General features: G+C 40.9%; 2 protein-coding genes across 2 annotated transcripts; both read right to left on the minus strand.

Annotated features, from left to right (window-relative positions):
* Positions 1–3,725: 3,725 nt before the first annotated feature.
* Positions 3,726–5,411, minus strand: LOC108221449 (uncharacterized). The gene has a single exon (XM_064093870.1). It carries the CDS (start codon positions 5,409–5,411, stop codon positions 3,726–3,728), a length of 1,686 nt encoding a protein of 561 aa, XP_063949940.1.
* Positions 5,412–15,053: 9,642 nt separating this feature from the next.
* LOC135152775 (uncharacterized) lies at positions 15,054–15,716 on the minus strand (the record flags this gene model as incomplete). The annotated part of the gene is made up of 1 exon (XM_064093871.1): positions 15,054–15,716. A coding segment is annotated over exon 1 (663 nt), but the record flags the coding sequence as incomplete, so codon positions are not given.
* Between the last annotated feature and the right edge of the window lie 2,002 nt (positions 15,717–17,718).

The following is a 17,718-nucleotide window of genomic DNA, read 5'->3' on the forward strand; positions in this document are numbered from 1 at the left end:
CTGCATATCGTGCATCTTATTGTTCTTCACTTTGAGTTTCTCGATCAATCTTTAAAAGATTAATTAATCTTATCAAGAGAATCCTCAGGATTATCTTTACCCTGCTGGGTTTATTCCTTGACCTGATCGTTTTTACGTAGAGTAAATCGTACTTGGGGCTTTTGCCTCCTGTTTTTCTTTACATCCTGTAAGTCTGTAACTTAGATTCCCAAATCATTTTTTCTGTGATCTGGGATGCTCATGTCATTTCGATTTTTTTCTCATAACACCTTTGACTTAACTCGTATAACATTAGCTTCCTTAGCTTTTATTTGTGTGTCATTACTCATGGTCACTTCTTCAAGAGAAAACATAAGTAAATTGATAACACTTGTGAAAAATCCTCGGGACTTTTATTAATATCATAGTAAAAGAGATAAACTATTCTCGAAATCAACTACATGGCAGTGGTCAACATGACCTTATTCTGTGATAACTACTAACTTCTACTATCATAGAACAAGTATTAAGTATAATATATCTTCAAGTTGGTTGTGTGCCAACTTCTCGGGACTTCGATTCCTTCAAGGGTCTGAAGCTTGTATGAGCCATGGCCCGTGACGGCCTTAACTTAATTGGGGCCTTCCCAGTTTGGAGCCATCTTGCCCTTGGGGCCTACTCCAAAGGCTTCAACCTTTCTAAGTACTAGATCTCCTTCTCGAAAGTATCTTTCTTTAACTCGTTGGTTGTAGTAGTACGAAGCTCGCTTCTGGTTCTCCACAATCTTAGCATGAGCTTCGTCACGGATTTCATCAATCATATCGAGTGCAAGTCTCATGCCTTCTTCATTGTCTTCTGGTTCATACTTGCCGGACCCTTGAGGAAGTGTGAGTGATTTCAAGGGGCACAACTGCCTCAGCTCGATAAGCTAACTGGAATGGGGTTGTTCCAGTCAAAACCTTACAGGTTGTTCGATACGCCCAAAGTATAGGGAGTAACTCATCGGCCCATGATCCCTGGGCTTTCTCAACTCTCTTTTTCAGTCCATCGAGGATTATTCTGTTAGCCACCTCAGCTTGTCCATTAGCTTGAGGATGGGCAAATGAGGTGAAGCGCAATTCAATCGAGTAATCTTCACAATAACTTTTGAATTCAGCGTTATTGAACTGTGTCCCGTTGTCCGTTACGATGATTCGTGGTATTCCATACCTGCAAATAATGTTCTCCCACACAAACTGAGCGACTTGCTTGGTGGTTATCTTGGCCAGGGGTTTGGCCTCAATCCACTTAGTAAAGTAGTCAATTGCTACCAACAGGAACTTCCTTTGTGCGCTGGCAGGTGGAAATGGTCCAAGGATGTCCATCCCCCATATAGCAAAAGGGATCGGAGTGTTAATGGATGTCAACATCTCAGGTGGCTGTCGCACAATTGGTGCAAACCTTTGACAGCGGTCACACTTCTTCACATAGTCTTGAGCATGCTTCAGCATATCTGGCCAATAAAATCCAAGGCGAGTGACTTTATGAGCCAACGCCCTTCCTCCAAGGTGTTGGCCACACACACCCTCATGTACTTCCCTAAGGGCTTCTTGAGCCTCATCAGGCCTCAAACATCTCAAATAAGGGATAACAAACGATTTTCTATATAGGATTCCCTCTATGAGTACATACTTAAGGGCCCTTACCTGCAACTTTCGTGCTTCATCAGCATTGGGCGGTAGATGACCGTTTTCAAGGTACATCCTAATTTCATCCATCCAAGTAGCCCCCGTGTCAATTGGATCAACTAACTTTGCCTTGATGCTTGGGGTTCTCAGAACCTGATAGTACACGCTTCCAGAACAAACTTCATCATCATAGGGTGCAAACTATGACAAGGCATCGGCCTTAGTGTTTTCTTCCCTTGGCACATACTCTACTATACATTCTTCGAATAGTGCCATTTGAGTCTTTACAATCCTTAGATATCTCAACATAGTCTCCTCTCGAGCTTCAAACTCACCATTTACTTGGAAGACCACAAGTTTCGAGTCTCCACATACTTTCAAGTTCTTAACCCTCAGGGTTCTGGCTAGTCCTAGCCCAGCTATCAGTGCTTCATACTCAGCTTCGTTGTTAGTAGTCGGGAAATCCAATTTGATTGCATATTCAACTATAAAGCCATCAGGGCTTTGGAGGACAAGTCCTGCACCACTACCTTTTGTTTTTGAAGCCCCGTCAAAAAACAGTAGCCAGTATTTCTTAGGTTTCTCCTCCATATCCTCTTGCCCCTCGACTTCCTGGTTGTCAATGGTACATTCAACGAGGAAGTCAGCCAGAGCTTGAGGCTTGATCGTCGTTCGAGGCTTGTATCGTATGTCAAACTCCCCAAGTTCAACTGCCCACTTAATCAATCTTCCGCTAGCCTTCGGGCTATGTATAACATTACGGAGGGGCTGGTCTGTCAAAACTTCTATCTTATGAGACTGAAAGTATGGTCTCAACTTCCTCGAGGCTGTAATCATAGCCAAAGCAAACTTTTCAATCAAAGAATAATTGAGCTCCGCTCCATATAGAACTTTGCTCACATAGTATACAGATTTCTGAATTTTCAACTCTTCTCGGACTAAGACAACACTCAGTGCTTGTTCGGAAACAGCCAGATACACATATAAAATTTCACCATCCACTGGTTTCGATAGGAGGGGTGACTCTTCCATATACTTCTTTAACTCGTGAAAGGCCACTTGGCTTTCCTCTGTCCACTCAAAATTCTTGACTTTCTTCAATGCTTTGAAGAATGGTAAGCATTTGTCTCCAGACTTAGATACAAACCTTCCCAAGGCCGCAATTCTTCCAGTTATCTTTTGCACATCCCTTATACTCTTGGGTGGTTCCATGTCAAGGATAGCTTTTATCTTGTCAGGGTTGGCTTCGATACCACGTTTGGAAACAATTAAACCAAAAAATTTACCAGACCCAACCCCAAAGGCACACTTGGCTGGGTTCAACATCATCTTGTGTGTCCTCAGGACTTCAAAAGCCTCTTTCAAGTGTTCTAGGTGGTCCGCTTTGTTCAAGCTTTTTACCAACATGTCATCCACGTATACTTCCATAGTCTTACCTATCAGATGTTTAAACATCTTGTTCGCCAATCGTTGGTACGTGGCTCCTGCATTCTTAAGTCCGAAAGCCATAACCAGATGACAGAATACACCAAAGTTAGTGATGAATGATACCTTGGGTACGTCGTCCTTGTCCATCCGGATATGATTATATCCACTAAAGCCATCCATAAAGCTTAGCATCTCATGACCAGCGGTAGCATCTATGAGTGTGTCTATTCTTGGAAGAGGGAAACAATCCTTCGGGCAAGCATCATTCAAGTCAGTGAAGTCTACACACATCCTCCACTTCCCATTAGCCTTCCTGACCATAACGGGGTTAGCTAACCATTCTGGAAATTGAATTTCCTCAATAACCCCTGCTTCCAACAACTTATCGACCTCCTGCTTAATGGCTTCTTGCCTTTCAGGAGCGAAATTTCTCTTCTTTTGCTTGATAGGCTTCCTTTCAGGATTCACATTCAACTTATGGGTCATGAATAGGGGATCAATCCTTGGCATATCAGCCGCCGTCCAAGCAAAGACATCACGATTTTGCCTTAAGAACTTCACCAGTTCTTGCTTCAAATCTTCGTGAAGTACAGTGGGACGGGAACCAGATCCTCGGCAGGTTTGCCTCTTCTTCACGGACATCAAGGTCCTCTATGGGCAATACTTGCCCCCTACTCCTCCTGATTTCAGTGCTCCAACATAACAACTTCGAGCCATTTTCTGATCTCCAATTTCCTCTCCTACTCCGTTCCTAGTCGGGAATTTAACCTTTAGATGGTAGGTAGATGGGATTGCTTTGAAAGCGTGTATCCCTGTTCTTCCGAGAATAGCATTGTAGGTCGACGAGGCTTTAACTACCAAGAAGTTCAACATACATGTGGCCTGTCTAGGCTCGGCACCCATAGTTACTGGTTGCTGAATCATACCTTCAATTCGTGTGTCTGCATTATTGAAACCGTATATAGGCATGTCCGAGGGTGTCGGCTGTGAATCGGAATATCCCATCTTCTCATACGCATCGTAAAACAAGATGTCCACCGAAGCTCCGCTATCGACAAGTACCCTTTTCACAAACGAGTTTCCAATCACGGGTGTAATTACCAGGGGATCATCATGGGGGAATTTAACCCTGTCCAGATCTACATTATCAAAAGCATAATAAATCTTTGCCCGCTTCGGGGGTTCCCCAACTATACTCATTGCCTCTCTTGCATAAGCTTTCCTTGAGTTACTGGAAGTACCAGCAGCTGTCGGTCCTCCGGAGATCACATTAATTACCGGCCCTCGAGGCTGAGTTCTTTTGTCACCGTTATCTCTTCCACGATCCTGATTTTTGTCTCCATCTTTAGTGAATTTGGACAACTTGCCTCTTCGAATTAAAAATTCAATCTCATCCTTCAACTGTCGACAGTCATCAGTCTTATGTCCGGTGTCCTTGTGGAATCGACAATATAGATCTTTGTTTCGTTTTTCCGGGTCGGTTCTTATAGGCTTCGGCCATCTAACACTTTCATCTTCCTCAATTTTCATTAAAATTTGACTCCTTGGGGCATTAATCCTAGCATATTCAGTGAACCTCGGTCCCAATTTCTTTTTAACAGGGGACTTTTCATCGTCGTCTCTCTTGGGGTACTTATTCTCGGCATTATATTCCGTGTCGTTTCCACGCTTTTTGAAGTTGGTGTTCGGTCCATGATTGTTCTGGGACTTTCTTAAACTCTCTTCGGCTTTAATATACTTCCCAGCTCTTTCTTGTAAGTCATTCATATTGTCCGGGGCCCTCTGAGCTAAAGATCGACGAAAATTGTCATCTGTGGTTCCTTGCTGGAGTGCAATCATGGCTACCTTCTGGTCTAGGTCAGGGACCTTCAGGACCTCTTTAGTAAAACGATTCATGTATTCACGGAGGGATTCATTCTTACCTTGGTGCAAATTCATCAATGAAGCAGAACTCTTGGCATGGGTTTTGCTTCCCACGAATTGTCCTATGAAGGCCCTACTCAAATCAGCAAAACAAGAGATAGAATTTGGGGGTAAGCGACTGTACATGTGTTGCGCCATCCCACTTAAAGTCTGAGGAAAAGCGTGGCACTTGATTGCCTCTGTGACTGGCTGGAGCAACAGTGCATTCATAAAGGTCCGGACGAGGTTAGCAGGGTCACCCGTGCCGTCATAGGCTTTGATGGTTGGGAGCTTGAATTTCCTAGAGATTCTTGCAGCCATGATTTCTTCGGTAAATGGTGGAACGGGATTATCGGGGTCGCCAGCAGGCAATAAGTGAATCTGGTTCATACTTGATCGACGAGGGTTTTCATCCTTAGGTTCTGGAGGTTGCATTCTTGCCTGATCTCTCTTCAATCGTGCAATTTCTTCTTCATAAGCCCGAATTCTTTCTTCATAGGTAACCGGCCCCGAGGCTCATTATCGTGCTGCGTGGAGCGGCGTCGGCGGCTCCGAGTGTGGTCTGTATCTCTTCTCCTTCGAGGAGGGGCTTCATGTTCTTGCTCCGAGTCGGAGGAGTCATAATCAGTTATACGGCCATCTTCATTACCCCCGCGGGTAGTAGTTGTAACATTAGAATAATGGGTGCCGGCATCGGTAACGGTTGCAATCACCCGAGTCAATGGGGGCAGCGTGCCAAAGATCATAGGTACGGTGGTTTGAGCAGCGGTAGTTCCGAGTGGGATGGAGGGGGTGATGGGGACCGTTCCGGTCGGGATTCCGGTGGTTGGAACATGTACTTCAGAACGTATTCTCGGGTTTGTCATGGTTGTCGTCTTCTTCCTACAGACGGCGCCAAATGTTATTGATTAGAAAACGAGGGGTGCGAGCGATTCGTGCTTTGGACTGGTCTCGGTGCGAGATGCCTACGTATCTTCTGCTCAGAGAAGAATCAAGCCCAAAACGTAGTTCTAGTTTGGAGGGGTAGAGCCCTTTATATAGATGCTTCGGAGTTAGAAGTCGAACGGAAATATGATTCCTTGTATCAGACTTCTTATCGAAGTATGCTTCGGTGCCAAAGATAAGACAGAACTCTTATCTTCGAGTGTTAGTGTTTATCATGGACTCCCGGACGTTTATCCGTGAGAGTTAGCAGCCCTGCAGAATTATGGCTCGTAGCTGGGCCCCTAATTGAGCCCAACCCCAACTAAGTTTCTCTTATATGTCCATATGCGAGACTCGGGCCTTAAGTGGGGCAACGCTGGATTCTAGATAGCCACTCGGGCTTTCTTAGCATCTAAATATACAATCCCCATCAGTTTGTATGTAATTTAACATAAGACGAATATAAATTATATATACGTCACCCATCGTGGCATGTAATTTATGAAGTCTAGAATGTTATAGATATTAGTGGAACAAACTTCTTAAATTAATACGAATAGATACGAATTTTCTTTATATCTGATTTGGGGCGATTTCTAATGGCTATGGGTATTAAGTGAGACCGATGTGACTCCACCACTGCCTAAAAATCAAACCATTGACGAATATTGAATTAAACTATTCTATTTAAATATTATTGGAAGGTATACATGCCGCCCATCGTGGCGAACCAAGTCCATAGGTTTCGGATAATTTAAGATTTGATGATGGTATACACTTACCTATGAAAAATAATATAGACCACCCCAACGTGGCTTATTGTTTAGTAATATGACCGAAGTAAAGTTTAAACAAATTTAGGTGGTATACATGTCACCCATCGTGACGTACCAGAAACTTATGTTGTTTAAACGTTGGTGAATTTAATTTTAATAATTGTTAGAGGAACCAATAGGTCTTAATTTTTAATGCACCCTTCTTTATGTGTAATGTGATTTTTTTCATGCATGATTCTCACGATAAAATAGGGTTTTAATCCACTGTTCACCATACTTAAGGATAACAAACTTACCGGACCTAACTATATTAAATGGAAACGTAATTTGGACATTGTGTTGACTGCTGAGGAGTACAAGTTTTGCACTTATGAACCCAAGCCTGAGCAGCCTGCTGCTGATGCTCCTGATGAGGATAAAGAGTACTATAAGCGGTGGACAAAGGCTGATGAGATGTCGCGATGTTACATTCTGGCAGCAATGTCGGGTGTTTTGCAGCACCAGCATCAGGCTATGGCCACTGCTTCGGATATGCTCTTTAATCTCAAGGAACTTTTTGGAGATCAGAATAGGGCTACTAGGCAGGTAGCCATGAAGGCTCTAATGAACACTCAGATGGCTGAAGGTACACCTATAAGGGATCATGTTCTCAAGATGATGTCACATCTGAATGAGATAGAGATCCTTGGTGCTGAGTTTGATGGGGAAACCCAGATTGACATTATCCTTATGAGTTTGCCCAAGAGTTTTGAGCAGTTCCGCCTTAATTACAACATGAACAAGAGGCAGTATAGTCTTGCGGAACTGCTGATAGAACTTCAGGCAGCGGAAGGATTATTTCGCCAGAGTGTTCAAGTGAATGTGGATGAGAAAGGTTCTTCCTCTAAGCCGAAAGGAAATAAGAAGAAGAAAAAGGCTCAGACACAGAAAGCTGTGAAGGCAGTGGGAGTTCAAGGTGGTGGGAAAAAGCCTAGGGGCAAGTGCTACCGGTGCAAGTAGTCGGGACACTGGAAACAGGATTGTCCTCTTCCTAAGAAGACAAGCAATACTGGTATGTCTCTTTCTCTAGTTACAGAAACATTTATAGCGGCTATATCTACGAGCACTTGGTGTGTAGATACTGGAGCCACTGATCATGTTTGTAACTCTATGCAGGGGTTCCAGCAATCCAGAATGCTTAGATACGGTGAGATATACGTGTTCATGGGAGATGCTACGAAAGTAGCAGTAGTTGTAGTAGGAGTTATTCTTTTATCTTTTGGTTCTAACAGAATTTTGGTTTTGAACAATTGTCTTTATGTACCTTCTTTTAGAAGGAATTTGATTTCAGTTTCTAAACTTGCTTTGGATGGTTATAATGTTTGTTTGGATCGTAATGTTTATATTATGATGAATGAACGGATTATATGTTCTGGTACATTGCAAGAAAATTTGTATATAATTAATCCTAGTCAACCTGCACTGCAACTACAACATAGGGTATTGAGCAACACATCTTCTACCTCTACTAAAAGAAAGGAACCTTCTAGTTTGAACCAAACATATCTTTGTCACTTGAGATTAGGTCATATTAACTTGAAGAGGATTCAAAGACCGGTAGTAGACGGGCCTTTAGGCTCATTGGTAGTGGAGCCATTTCTAGTTTGTGAATCCTGCTTGGAAGGTAAAATGACCACTAGGCCTTTCAAGGCAAAGGGGAATAGAGCCAAAGAAGTGTTAGAATTTGTTCACTCTGATTTATGTGGACCCATGAATATCCAAGCAAGAGGTGGTTATGAGTATTTCGTCACTTTCATTGACGATTATTCTAGATATGGGTACGTTTATTTGTTGCGCCGTAAGTCTGAGTGCTTTGATAAATTCAAAGAGTACAAAGCTAAAACGGAGAAGCGACATAATAAAAGTATCAAGTAACTATGATCAGATCGTGGTGGCGAATACTTGCTTGGAGAATTCAGGGAATATTTATCAGAAAATGGGATAGAATCCCAGTTGACTGCACCAGGCACACCCCAGCAGAAAGGTGTAGCAGAGAGAAGGAACCGGACACTTTTAGAGAGTGTTAGATCGATGATGTTCGGATTTACCCAAGTCCTTTTGGGGACATGCCTTAGAAACAGCAGCTTATCTTCTGAACTTAGTAACTTCTAAGTCGGTTCCTAAAACCCCCTTAGAATTGTGGACCGGGGACAAACCGAGTCTCAGACATATTCGGATATGGGGTTGTCCAGCACATGTGCTGAACAAGAACGTGACTAAGCTAGAATCTCGTACAGAAGTAAAGCTGTTTGTAGGCTACCCCATGGGAACAAAAGGTTATTTATTTTATAGTCCTAAGAATCGGGATGTCACTGTTAGCACCAATGCAAGATTCTTAGAGGAAGACTATATAATAAATCACAAAACCCATGAGTAGTATCGTTTTAGAGGAACTAGTGGGAGGACGAATAATGAACCTGTAGTACAAGTTGAACAACCACAGCAGACTGTACAACCTGTCACTAATATCGCACCAGTTCCTCGTCGTAGTGGGAGGGTTGTTCGACATCCTGATAGATTCATGTTTTTGGGAGAGTCTTCGGACTTGGTCTCTAGTGAACATGATGATGATCCCCGGACATATGAAGAGGAATTACAAGACAAAGATGCAAGTCTTTGGCAAAAGGCAATGAATTCTGAGATGGAATCAATGCATTCTAATCAGGTCTGAGAGCCCATGGAACCACCCAAAGGTGTAAAACCTATTGGATGTAAGTGGATCTACAAGAAAAAGAGGGGATTAGACAAAAAGGTGAAAGCCTGGAAAGCAAGACTTGTTGCGAAAGGGTATACTCATAAAGAAGGTATCTATTATGAGGAAACCTTTTCGCCGGTAGTCATGCTTAAGTCAATCCGTATTCTTTTATCTATAGCAGCTCATCTCGATTATGAGAGTTGGCAAATGGATGTCAAGACAGCTTTCCTTAATGGAAGTCTTGAAGAAACCATCTATATGCAGCAACCAGAGGGATTCATTAAAGAAGGCCAAGAGCATCTTGTATGTAAGCTGAAGAGGTCTATTTATGTACTTAAACAAGCTTCTAGGTATTGGAACATTCGCTTTGATCAGGCAGTCCAGTCGGATGGATTTGTTCAAAGTCCAAGCGAAGCATGCGTGTATAAGAAATGTGAGGGAAATGCAGTGGTTTTTCTAGTGCTTTATGTTGATGACATTTTACTCATTGGAAACAATGTTAAGTTGTTGTCTTCGATAAAGGCATGGTTGTTCAAACAATTTGAAATTAAGGAGTTAGGTGAAGCAGCATACATCCTTGGGATTAAACTTATAAGGTATCGCAAGAAAAAGATGTTGGCTTTATCTCAAGAGCCCTACATAGATGACGTATTAGCTCGTTTTAACATGCACGACTCCAAGAAGGGTAATTTACCCTTTAGACATGGAGTCACTCTATGAAAGAGTTAGTGTCCTTCGACACCTAAGGAGATAGAGAGCATGAAGGAAGTTCCTTATGCTTCGGTGTGTGGAAGCCTCATGTATGCAATGTTATGTACGAGGCCTGATATCTATTTTGTCGTGGGCATGGTTCGTAGATACCAGTCAAACCTAGGACAAGAACATTTGAGTGCCGTAAAAGCTATAGTCAAGTACCTGCGAAGGACTAAGGAGTATATGTTAATTTACAAGTCTTCTGATTTATTCCCTCTAGGATATACCGATTCAGATTTCCAGACAGATAATGATAAGAGAAAGTCCACCTCGGGATGTGTTTTTACTTTGGGAGGTGGAGCCGTAATATGGAGGAGTGTGAAGTAGAAATGCATCGCAGACTCAACCATGGAAACCGAATATGTGGTAGCCTTCTAGGCAGCCAAAGAGGCTATATGGTTCCGAAACTTCCTGCTGGATTTGGATTTGGTCCCTAAGCTGCCACAGCATATCACGATTTATTGTGATTGTAGGAACAATCGGACCTTGGCACTGCGTTTTATGATACTAATTAAAAGTTCGAACAGAATATTTACCTTAATCGCTACGGCGCAAGCGATTTAAATCCACGTCTTCTACTGTATTCCTTGATTCTCCTTGGACGAAGTGTGGCCTTCGATCTCCCAAGGTGTGCCTCTCCTTAATGCTCCGAAAACCCAAAACCCTAGTTGTCTCCATGAGAAAAACGTCTGTCTCTCTCAAACTCTAGGATGAATTCGTTTTGGTGTGTTTTTCAGCTTTAGGAGAACTAGAATATATATAGGCTACAGTAGGGATCATGGACCATTAGGTCAGGCCTTCCAATGACATTCCGGGCCAGGCCCAATGTCATTAAATATTAATTCAATCCACTAAAGAATTAATATTTGCACTACCTTTCCTAATTCTGTAAATTAATTATTTAATTCGGCTCCCATATTAATTGCTTATAAATTCCCCATGTTTAAGATATCGCATGTCCATAATTAAATTAATTTCTGACAATTAATTTAATCAATATCTTTTATCCTTGATCATCCTCTCAACCTTATAATTATGCAAGAACAAATCTGCCTGCAGGACTAAAGCATAATTATCTTTATGAGCTTTCAAGTGGACATCATCACTCGAATATATTTTTCGGACATGGTTTCCTTTTATAGTCAATATCCCACTCTGTATATAATGTCATTGCACAATACATAAATTCATAATTTAAAATAAATTACTTAACTTATGAGTCAAGGCATGTGCATTAAATACAAGTGTCAATCACTATATCCGGATTAAGAACTTAAGCATTAATAACATCATAGAATCTTAGTTCTTTATTGTCAGAATAAAAGAAACAATTATTCTACTATTTTTATCCCGTTCAATATACACAAAGTATGTAAGTATTATTCAATAGTCAAGATAAACTATTTCCAAATAATACTCCAGTCGTCCCAATGGTTTGTCTAACACCATCTAGACCGTGAACCTTTATCATATTATATAAGGAGTTTGACAATCTAATCTTCTGCTATCCCATTTGATACTAGATTGTCTACAATATATAATATACAGACAATGTGAAAACATGCATTCAAGATTCTCAAATAATTGTTATATACTTCAAACGAATATTTCAGTATAACCCTAACAATCTCCCACTTATACTCAAGATATTCTTTGAGTATATCAGTGTTTATTACAAGCAATCCACTACCAACCATATAACTATGCGACAAAGTATCTGACTCCTATCGCTTCCACATGCTCCTGAAAAGCCTTAGCTGGTAAGCTTTTCATGAAAGGATATGCCTTATCCTTCGATGCTATATCAGCCACAATGATATCTCCTTGCTGAACGAACTGTCGTATGAGGTGATACTTACGCTCTATGTGTTTCGCTGCCTTATGGGCCCGTGGTTCCTTGGTATTTGCCACAACACCAGTATTCTCACAATAAATCGTGATTTGCTGAGGCAAATTAGGAACCACACCCAAATCCAGCAGGAAGTTTCGGAACCATATAGCCTCTTTGGCTGCCTCATAGGCTCCCACATATTCGGCTTCCATGGTTGAGTCTGCGATGCATTTCTGCTTCACACTCCTCCATATTACGGCTCCACCTCCCAAAGTAAAAACACATCCCGAGGTGGACTTTCTCTCATCCTTATCTGTCTGGAAATCTGATTGTATATCCCAGAGGCAATAAATCAGAAGACTTGTAAACTAACATATACTCCTTAGTCCTTCGCAGGTACTTGCATATTGCTTTTACAGCACTCCAATGTTCTTGTCCTGGGTTTGACTGGTATCTGCTAACCATGCCCACGGAAAAGCAAATATCAGGCCTCGTACATAACATTGCATACATTAGGCTTCCACATGCCGAAGCATAAGGAACTGCCTTCATGTTCTCTATCTCCTTAGGTGTCGAAGGACACTGACTCTTCGATAGAGTAACTCCATGTCTGAAGGGTAAGTTACCCTTCTTGGAGACCTGCATGTTAAAACGAGCTAATACATCATCTATGTAGGGCTCCTGAGATAAAGCCAACATTCTTTTCTTGCGATCCCTTATAAGTTTGATCCCAAGGATGTATGCTGCTTCACCTAAGTCCTTCATTTCAAATTGTTTGAACAACCATGCCTTTATTGAAGACAACATCTTAACATTGTTTCCAATGAGTAAAATGTCATCAACATAAAGCACTAGAAAAACCACTGCATTTCCCTCACATCCCTTATACACGCATGCTTCGCTTGGACTTTGATCAAATCCATACGACTGGACTGCCTGATCAAAGCGAATGTTCCAATACAAGATGCTCTTGGCCTTCTTTAATGAATCCCTCTAGTTGCTGCATATAGATGGTTTCTTCAAGACTTCCATTAAGGAAAGCTGTCTTCACATCCATTTGCCAAATCACATAATCGAGATGAGCTGCTATAGACAAAATAATATGGATTGACTTAAGCATGACTATCGGCGAAAAGGTTTCCTCATAATCGATACCTTCTTTCTGAGTATACCCTTTCGCAACAAGTCTTGCTTTCCAGGCTTTCACCTTTTTATCTGATCCCCTCTATTTCTTGTAGATCCACTTACATCCAATAGGTTTTACACCTTTGGGTGGTTCCACGAGCTCCCAGACCTGATTAGAATACATTGATTCCATCTCAGAATCCATTGCCTTTTGCCAAAGATTTGCATCTTTGTCTTGTATTGCCTCTTCGTATGTCCGGGGATCATCATCATGTTCACCAGAGACTAAGTCCAAAGACTCTCCCAAAAATATGAATCTGTCAGGCTGTCGAACAACCCTCCCACTACGACGTGGAACTGGTGCGGTATTAGTGACAGGTGGTACAGTTTGCAATGGTTGTTCTACTTGTACTACAGGTTCATTATTCGTCCCTCCCACTATTTCCTCTAAAACGATACTACTCATGGGTTTGTGATTCATTATATAGTCTTCCTCTAAGAATCTTGCATTGGTGCTAACAGTGACATCCCGATTCTTAGGACTACAAAATAAATAACCTTTTGTTCCCATGGGGTAGCCTACAAACAGCTTTACTTCTGTACGAGATTCTAGCTTTGTCGTGTTCTTGTTCAGCACATGTGCTGGACAACCCCATATCCGAATATGTCTTACACTCGGTTTGTCACCGGTCCACAATTCTAAGGGGGTTTTAGGAACCGACTTAGAAGGTACTAAGTTCAGAAGATAAGCTGCTGTTTCTAAGGCATGTCCCCAAAAGGACTTGGGCAAATCCGAATAACTCATCATCGATCTAACACTCTCTAAAAGAGTCCGGTTCCTTCACTCTGCTACACCGTTCTGCTGGGGTGTGCCTGGTGCAGTCAACTGGGATTCTATCCCATTTTCTGATAAATATTCCCTGAATTCTCCAAGCAAGTATTCGCCACCACGATCTGATCGTAGTGACTTGATACTTTTATTATGTCGCTTCTCCGTTTTAGCTTTGTACTCTTTGAATTTATCAAAGCACTCAGACTTACGGCGCAACAAATAAACGTACCCATATCTAGAATAATCGTCAATGAAAGTGACGAAATACTCATAACCACCTCTTGCTTGGATATTCATGGGCTTCTTTGGCTCTATTCCCGTTTGCCTTGAAAGGCCTAGTGGTCATTTTACCTTCCAAGTAGGATTCACAAACTAGAAATGGCTCTACTGCCAATGAGCCTAAAGACCCGTCTACTACCAGTCTTTGAATCCTCCTCAAGTTAATATGACCTAATCTCAAGTGCCAAAGATATGTTTGCTTAAAACTAGAAGGTTCCTTTCTTTTAGTAGAGGTAGAAGATGTGTTGTTCAATACCCTATGTTGTAGTTGCAGTGCAGGTTGACTAGGATTAATTATATACAAATTGTCTTGCAATGTACCAGAACATATAATCCGTTCATTCATCATAATAGAAACATTACGATCCAAACAAACATTATAACCATCCAAAGCAAGTTTAGAAACTGAAATCAAATTCCTTCTAAAAGAAGGTACATAAAGACAATTGTTCAAACCCAAAATCCTATCAGAACCAAAAGATAAATGAATAAATCCTACTGCAACTACTGCTACTTTCGTAGCATCTCCCATGAACACGTACATCTCACCATCTCTAAGCATTCTGGATTGCTGGAACCCCTGCATAGAGTTACAAACATGATCAGTGGCTCCAGTATCTACACACCAAGTGCTCGTAGATATTGCCGCTATCAATGTTTCTGTAACTAGAGAAAGAGACATACCAGTATTGTTTGTCTTCTTAGGAAGAGAACAATCCTGTTTCCAGTGACTCAACTGCTTGCACCGGTAGCACTTCCCCTTAGGCTTTTTCACACCACCTTGAACTCCCACTACCTTAACAGCTTTCTGTGTCTGAGCCTTTTTCTTCTTCTTATTGCCTTTCGGCTTAGATGAAGAACCTTTCTCAACCACATTCACTTGAACACTCTGGCGAAATAATCCTTCAGCTGCCTGAATTTCTGTCAGCAGTTCCGCAAGACTATACTGCCTCTTGTTCATGTTGTAATTCAAACGGAACTGCTCAAAACTCTTGGGCAAGCTCATAAGGATAATGTCAATTTGGGTTTCCTCGTCAAGCTCAGCACCAAGGATCTCTATCTCATTCAGATGTGACATCATCTTGAGAACATGATCCCTTACAGGTGTACCTTCAGCCATCTGAGTGTTCATTAAAGCCTTCATGGCTACCTGCCTAGCAGCCCTATTCTGATCTCCAAAAAGTTCCTTGAGATTAAAGAGCATATCCGAAGCAGTGGCCATAGCCTGATGCTGATGCTGCAAAACACCCGACATTGCTGCCAGAATGTAACATCGCGACATCTCATCAGCCTTTGTCCACCGCTTATAATACTCCTTATCCTCATCAGGAGCATCAGCAGCAGGCTGCTCAGGCTTGGGTTCATAAGTGCAAAACTTGTACTCCTCAGCAGTCAACACAATGTCCAAATTACGTTTCCATTCAATATAGTTAGGTCCGGTAAGTTTGTTATCCTTAAGTATGGTGAACAGTGGATTAAAGCCCATTTTATCCTGAGAATCATGCATGAATAAAATCACATTACACATAAAGGAGGGTGCATTAAGAATTAAGACCTATTGGTTCCTCTAACAATTATTAAAATTAAATGCACTAACGTTTAAACACCATAAGTTTCTGGTACGTCACGATGGGTGACATATATACCACCTAAATTTGTTTAAAAGTTACTTCGGTCCTATTACTAAACAACAAGCCACTTTGGGGTGGTCTATATTATTTTTCATAGCTAAGTGTATACCATCATCAAATCTTAAATTAACCGAAACCTATGGAACTTGGTACGCCACGATGGGCGGCATGTATACCTTCCAATATTCTTTGAATAGAATACTTCAATTCAATATTCGTCAATGGTTTGATTTTTAGGCAGTGGAGGAGTCACATCGGTCTCATTTAATACCCATAAGCCTTAGAAATCGCCCCAAATCAGAGATAAAGAAAGTTCGTATCTATTCGTATTAATTTAAGAAGTTTGCTCCAGTAATATCTATAACATTCTAGACACCATAAATTACATGCCACGATGGGTGACGTATACATAATTTATATTCGTTTTATGTTAAATTACATACAAACAATGATGGAGACCGTGGGATTTAATATCATATTAATTCCCTCTCCCACTTAGAATTTACTTTGAGGATTTTAATCTAGATGCATCGCCCTATGTTATTTCTTCGAAGTCCACATGCATATTATCATGGTAATAGCAACACAAAGAACACATAACATGGCAGTAGGGCTGTCAAACGGATAATTCGGATACGGATATGCCTATATCCGTATCCGTATCCGTAATGGCCGGATTCAGATACGGATAATATCCGCATTATTTCGGATACGGATAATATCCGCTTTTTCTCGGATACGGATGCGAATATTTCGGATGGATGTCGGATATTTTTGATGACTCTACCGTATTAGCGATGATTTTCAAACAATTTTTTGATGACTAAGCTCAAATAATATTTTTATATATGTATAAAGTGTTTGAGTATTTGTACAATTATATAAAAATTATGTAGATGTATTATTTAATGCATATACACACACTACAAGCTAAATAAAATAAAATTTTAATTACATATACTTATATATTATATAATTTAAATATCATATATGTATTTAATTTCGGATTCGAATATCATGAATTCGGATACGGATAATATCCGCTTTATTTCGGATACGAATAATATCCGCTTTTTCTCGGATACGGTTGCGGATTTTTCGGACGGATATCGGATCTTTCGAATTTTTTTGACAGCCCTACATGGCAGCATACTAGCATGATTAAAGTATTAATGAAAAACATCCCTATGTCCATGTCATTCTAGCATGCGAAGGGTTAGTATCACATGGCATAACAACACAGACAAGAAACACATAATAACAATAATCAAGAATTATGTAAATCATAATAAAACACATCCACTATTATGGCCCTGGAGAAATCAGCTTCAAATTCTTTAGTGGATTGAATTAATATTTAATGACATTGGGCCTGTCCCGGAATGTCATTGGAAGGCTTGACCAAATGGTCCATGATCCCTACTATAGCCTATATATATTCTCGTTCTCCTAAAGCTGAAAGACTGTTAGGAATCAATAATTTTTGATGATAACATAAACACTCTGTAGCATGTCTTACTTGGAGGCTTTATCAAATTTCAGTTGTAATTGTTATATTTCTTGTCCTTGAGAATTATCAACGGATGGATAGAATAGGGTGGCCAATGGTAAATATCCAATGCCATGTAATTTTATCTAAGTGAAGGATATTCAACTGATGAGATGTAACTATTCAACTAATGAAGACTGGATCATGTTTCAACTGATGAAAACCAAGCATTCAACTGAAGACAAAGTATTCAACTGATGATGCTAAGGAATTCAACTGATTAGACTAGAACAGCACTCAACTGATGAAGTCTGTAATTCGTTCAACTGATGATGCAAAGAGCAGTTGAAAATATCTAGAGTTTTCAA

The sequence above is a fragment of the Daucus carota genome, chromosome 5 (genome assembly GCF_001625215.2).
Source record: "Daucus carota subsp. sativus chromosome 5, DH1 v3.0, whole genome shotgun sequence".
Classification (NCBI taxonomy): Eukaryota; Viridiplantae; Streptophyta; class Magnoliopsida; order Apiales; family Apiaceae; genus Daucus; species Daucus carota.